This window comes from Oncorhynchus mykiss, unplaced genomic scaffold, assembly GCF_013265735.2.
Source record: "Oncorhynchus mykiss isolate Arlee unplaced genomic scaffold, USDA_OmykA_1.1 un_scaffold_144, whole genome shotgun sequence".
NCBI lineage: Eukaryota > Metazoa > Chordata > Actinopteri > Salmoniformes > Salmonidae > Oncorhynchus > Oncorhynchus mykiss.
Window position 1 is genome coordinate 950,001 of NW_023493665.1, and position 6,480 is coordinate 956,480.

Here is a 6,480-nt window from a genome sequence, read left to right on the forward strand (position 1 = left end):
GGGTAGACTTAACAATCAGACTACACCCATGGTAAGTACAGGGTAGACTTAACAATCAGACTACACCCACAGTGAGTACAGGGTATGCATAACAATCAGACTACACCCACGGTGAGTACAGGGTAGACTTAACAATCAGACTACACCCACGGTGGGTACAGGGTATGCATAACAATCAGACTACACCCACGGTGAGTACAGGGTAGACTTAACAATCAGACTACACCCACGGTGGGTACAGGGTATGCATGACAATCAGACGTATGCATAACAATCAGACTACACCCACGGTGAGTACAGGGTAGACTTAACAATCAGACTACACCCACGGTGAGTACAGGGTAGACTTAACAATCAGACTACACCCACGGTGGGTACAGGGTAGACTTAACAATCAGACTACACCCACAGTGAGTACAGGGTAGACTTAACAATCAGACTACACCCACGGTGAGTACAGGGTAGACTTAACAATCAGACTACACCCACAGTGAGTACAGGGTAGACTTAACAATCAGACTACACCCACGGTGGGTACAGGGTAGACTTAACAATCGGACTACACCCACGGTGGGTACAGTGTAGACGTAACAATCAGACTACACCCACGGTGGGTACAGGGTAGACTTAACAATCAGACTACACCCACGGTGAGTACAGGGTAGACTTAACAATCAGACTACACCCACGGTGGGTACAGGGTATGCATAACAATCAGACTACACCCACGGTGAGTACAGGATAGACTTAACAATCAAACTACACCCAGAGTGCATACAGGGTATGCATAACAATCTGACTACACCCACGGTGGGTACAGGGTAGACTTAACAATCAGACTACACCCATGGTAAGTACAGGGTAGACTTAACAATCAGACTACACCCACGGTGAGTACAGGGTATGCTTAACAATCAGACTACACCCACGGTGAGTACAGGGTAGACTTAACAATCAGACTACACCCACGGTGGGTACAGGGTATGCATAACAATCAGACTACACCCACAGTGAGTACAGAGTAGACTTAACAATCAGACTACACCCACGGTGGGTACAGGGTATGCATGACAATCAGACGTATGCATAACAATCAGACTACACCCACGGTGGGTACAGGGTATGCATAACAATCAGACTACACCCACGGTGAGTACAGGGTAGACTTAACAATCAGACTACACCCACGGTGAGTACAGGGTATGCATAACAATCAGAGTACAGGGTATGCATAACAATCAGACTACACCCACGGTGGGTACAGGGTATGCATAACAATCAGACTACACCCACGGTGAGTACAGGGTAGACTTAACAATCAGACTACACCCACGGTGCATACAGGGTAGACTTAACAATCAGACTACACCCACGGTGGGTACAGGGTATGCATAACAATCAGACTACACCCACGGTGAGTACAGGGTATGCATAACAATCAGACTACACCCACGGTGAGTACAGGGTATGTATAACAATCAGACTACACCCACGGTGAGTACATGGTATGCATAACAATCAGACTACACCCACGGCGAGTACAGGGTATGCATCACAATCAGACTACACCCACGGTGGATGCAGGGTATGCTTAACAATCAGACTACACCCATGGTGGGTACAGGGTATGCATAACAATCAGACTACACCCACGGTGAGTACAGGGTAGACTTAACAATCAGACTACACCCACGGTGAGTACATGGTATGCATAACAATCAGACTACACCCACGGTGGGTCCAGGGTAGACTTAACAATCAGACTACACCCACGGTGGGTCCAGGGTAGACTTAACAATCAGACTACACCCACGGTGGGTACAGGGTAGACTTAAGTTTAACCACAGAGCTGTTGTTGTGGTGTCAGTTTGGAGACAAAACCGAGATGAGGAAGTCACCTACAGCCGATTAGTCAATCGGGAGATGACATTATAGCCGCACCATCTAACGCAATAAAACACGCATCGACTGGATAACTGGTAAACAATAAATAGTCATATCTTTTTGTGGTTGTATTGAATATACATATGTGTTTTGCATACTAGTGTGTGTATAGCGAATTAATAACACATGGAAAAGCTAGCCAGGGCCATGTCCTATTGAGAGCCATGGAGGAAGGTTATTTTACGTGCGGGGCCTCCAGAGGCTAGTGCCAGTCGTCGAGGGGGTATTTTCTCTTACTTATTATTGCCTAAAGCTGTCCAATGACTGCCACGAGTTCTGGCGCAATAGCGCCTCACAGTAAGACATATGTGACCCTGAAAATCCACACCGGGACTGGGTCTCTCGTTAGACTAACGGTCCGGTTGTTTTATTCGAAGCTCTGCGCGGGGGAGAAAGTGGGCAAACCGTGATCGAGCCACATCCATGGACGTGCAGCTGTTTACTGGTTGGTGGGGGGGGGGGGGGGGTTTGCGCTCAGACCCTCATGTCTCGAGTTTTTGTCGCCACAAACAACAAGAAGTTCATAACACCGATCCACTTTTACAATAACAATCCAACCACATTGTAAATGACATACATGTATGAAGCACCACATTGATATTCGTTCACGGACCCCTCAGAATAGGCCTGACTACACATACTCCATAACGACGGACTGAATAGACTACGATCACTTGTCTATTTCACAAAATACATGCAATGTTTCGGGAGCGTGTGATTTGAATTACAACATGTCACAGAGACAGAGAGAGAGAGAGAGGGGGAGAGAGAGAGAGAGAGAGAGAGAGAGAGAGAGAGAGGGAGAAGGAGGGCGGTCTCCCTCTCTCAAAGCCCCAATGCCTTTTAGCCCGTTAAAGTAAAGGCACGGGGACCAGAGGGGGTGGGGGAACAATATCCTAGCTGCCTCTGTCTCTCTGCTTTTCTTACCTATTTTTATTTTGACGCTTTGGAAAACCCGTAGCCCTTCCTCTTCGACAGCCATGCTCGCGGCTCCGCTCTTTACCTCTCGTCTTTGCTCCACGGTGATCGGGATGTGTGTGTGTCGGGTTTCTCCGGCAGTAGAAGGAGGCAGGTCTAGTCCAGCTCAAAGGGCCGTGTGCTGTCTGTATGGGTATATATGGTTATGCTTCCCGGACAGCGGACAGCTGCATTCCCTTTACCCAACCGCTGCTAGAAGACACTGCAGCTCAAACCAGAGCAGCGCGTTAGAGTGGGCGGGGCTCCGCCTTCTCTTTCAGCTGATTGACTGCCAGCGGGCTGACGTCATACAAGGGGGCGGGCTAGATTAGTCGTCGAAAGCGGGTTGCTCCAAAGGCGCACAAGGCGGACTGTCACCGAATTGGTCCGAACCGGCTTGGAGTCTATCCTGACTGGTTTACACCGATAAACATCGATGTGTGCGGTGAGAAAAACATTGCAAAGATCCCAACAAACATCAAAACGGTTTTGCTTTGTGCGCTGAGACTCGAATTGGAGACATGGACAAATCCGATTAGGTCATAATGAACCCAAAGGCGTAGGTTTGACTAGATGATTAACTAATCCGTGTATAAACCCATTAGCTGCTTCGTCCATGTTTAAACCAGACAAGACAGACTACAAGCCGGTTTGGACCAATTCGGTTCCGGTGTGCCTTGTGCCCCATTGAAACGCTCACCCTTGAATTAAATGAGGGTCGTTGACATAAGCCTAGTAGGGTGGGGATTAATGATATTATTGTGATAGGTGGTGATAGCATGACTGAACAGGCTTTAAGGAAGCCACATCACAGGCGAGGACGAGGAGGAAGAGGACGAACACCGCTCAGATCTGTCTAACAGAAGAAGGACCTTAAATTAGCCCCAGTCCAGAACATACTGTAGCAAACGGGGGGAGCGGAGTAGCGAACCCCGGGGTTCCAGCGTGAAAAGCAATCACTCTACGCATCGGGCCAATAGCTGGGAACTGTAGCGTGGCCTCATGCAGAGAGGATCTCTACAATATCAAATCAAAATCACATGTATTTATATAGCCCTTCGTACATCAGCTGATATCTCAAAGTGCTGTAACAGAAACCCAGCCTAAAACCCCAAACAGCAAGCAATGCAGATGTAGAAGCACAGTGGCTAGGAAAAACTCCCTAGAAAGGCCAGAACCTAGGAAGAAACCTAGAGAGGAACCAGGCTCCGAGGGGTGGACCAGTCCTCTACAATACATGACTCTACCAGCCCAGTGGTGATGTCGAGAGGGTGGAGTGGAGAGGAGTGGAAGAGTTGGAGCAAGAGTTAACGATTCCAACGGGGTTTTGACCCGGGACCAAGTCCTGTGGGTTAGCCTCCTTTAGAACAGCCCTGAATGTAATTATATACCCTCAGCCCCCATCACATCATCCAGTTCCACCCACAATCCTCCACTCCTTGGCCGGGACACAGCTAATGTAAGACAGGGACACTGACTGTAGCTATGATGAAGCAACCAGCCATCCTGCTGTCATACCGATGTTAGAATAGGATATCAGTGTGTTCAGTTCTTATTGTAAAGGTGACAGGCACAACAACAGTCACATGTAGCTGGAGGGCTGAGGGAGTGACTGAAGTAGTATAGGAAGGGGACAGTTAGTGGTAAGGGTGCTGGAGGGCTGAGGGAGTGACTGAAGTAGTGTAGGAAGGGGACAGTTAGTGGTCCTGGAGGGCTGAGGGAGTGACTGAAGTAGTATAGGAAGGGGACAGTTAGTGGTCCTGGAGGGCTGAGGGAGTGACTGTAGTAGTATAGGAAGGGGACAGTTAGTGGTCCTGGAGGGCTGAGGGAGTGACTGAAGTAGTATAGTTAGGGGACAGTTAGTGGTCCTGGAGGGCTGAGGGAGTGACTGAAGTAGTGTAGGAAGGGGACAGTTAGTGGTACTGGAGGGCTGAGGGAGTGACTGAAGTAGTGTAGTTAGGGGACAGTTAGTGGTCCTGGAGGGCTGAGGGAGTGACTGAAGTAGTGTAGGAAGGGGACAGTTAGTGGTACTGGAGGGCTGAGGGAGTGACTGAAGTAGTATAGGAAGGGGACAGGTAGTGATACTGGAGGGCTGAGGGAGTGACTGAAGTAGTATAGGAAGGGAACAGTTAGTGGTCCTGGAGGGCTGAGGGAGTGACTGAATTAGTATAGGAAGGGAACAGTTAGTGGTCCTGGAGGGCTGAGGGAGTGACTGAAGTAGTATAGGAAGGGGACAGTTAGTGGTCCTGGAGGGCTGAGGGAGTGACTGAAGTAGTATAGGAAGGGAACAGTTAGTGGTCCTGGAGGGCTGAGGGAGTGACTGAAGTAGTATAGGAAGGGGACAGTTAGTGGTCCTGGAGGGCTGAGGGAGTGACTGAAGTAGTATAGGAAGGGGACAGTTAGTGGTCCTGGAGGGCTGAGGGAGTGACTGAAGTAGTATAGGAAGGGGACAGTTAGTGGTACTGGAAGGCTGAGGGAGTGACTGAAGTAGTATAGGAAGGGGACAGTTAGTGGTCCTGGAGGGCTGAGGGAGTGACTGAAGTAGTATAGGAAGGGGACAGTTAGTGGTCCTGGAGGGCTGAGGGAGTGACTGAAGTAGTATAGGAAGGGGACAGTTAGTGGTCCTGGAGGGCTGAGGGAGTGACTGAAGTAGTATAGGAAGGGGACAGTTAGTGGTCCTGGAGGGCTGAGGGAGTGACTGAAGTAGTATAGGAAGGGGACAGTTAGTGGTCCTGGAGGGCTGAGGGAGTGACTGAAGTAGTATAGGAAGGGGACAGTTAGTGGTACTGGAAGGCTGAGGGAGTGACTGAAGTAGTATAGGAAGGGGACAGTTAGTGGTCCTGGAGGGCTGAGGGAGTGACTGAAGTAGTATAGGAAGGGGACAGTTAGTGGTCCTGGAGGGCTGAGGGAGTGACTGAAGTAGTATAGGAAGGGGACAGTTAGTGGTCCTGGAGGGCTGAGGGAGTGACTGAAGTAGTGTAGGAAGGGGACAGTTAGTGGTAAGGGCTTGGGGAGATATTTATTTGAAACAGCAGCAATACTCTTCCTGATATGGAGGGAGCTAAGTTAGTTAGTTAGTTAGTTGGTTAGTTAGTTAGTTAGTTAGTTAGTTAGTTAGTTAGTTAGTAGTTAGTTAGTTAGTTAGTTAGTCAGTTAGTTCAATAGTAAAGGGACATGGGGTTAGTTTAGTAAAGGGATGGGATGGAGGGAGCTGAGTTAGTTAGTTAGTTAGTTGGTTAGTTAGTTAGTTAGTTGGTTAGTTAGTTAGTTAGTTGGTTAGTTAATTCGTTAGTTAGTTAGTTAGTTCAATAGTAAAGAGACATGGGGTTAGTTTAGTAAAGGGATGGGATGGAGGGAGCTGAGTTAGTTAGTTAGTTAGTTAGTTGGTTAGTTAGTTAGTTAGTTGGTTAGTTAGTTAGTTAGTTGGTTAGTTAATTAGTTAGTTAGTTAGTTAGTTAGTTCAATAGTAAAGAGACATGGGGTTAGTTTAGTAAAGGGATGGGATGGAGGGAGCTGAGTTAGTTAGTTAGTAAGTTAGTTAGTTAGTTAGTTAGTAAGTTAGTTAGTTAGCTATGAGTT

At 48.1% G+C, this 6,480-nt stretch overlaps 1 protein-coding gene across 2 annotated transcripts in view; it reads right to left on the bottom strand.

Annotated features, from left to right (window-relative positions):
* Positions 1-3,140, bottom strand: part of rasa3 (RAS p21 protein activator 3) — an 80,244-nt gene extending 77,104 nt beyond the window's left edge. For both annotated transcript variants that reach the window (XM_036972393.1, XM_036972391.1), the window contains exon 1: positions 2,872-3,140. In XM_036972393.1, the coding sequence (XP_036828288.1) occupies positions 2,872-2,926 (55 nt within the window). In that variant the 5' untranslated portion in view covers positions 2,927-3,140. The remainder of the gene's footprint in view (positions 1-2,871) is intronic.
* Positions 3,141-6,480: the final 3,340 nt, after the last annotated feature.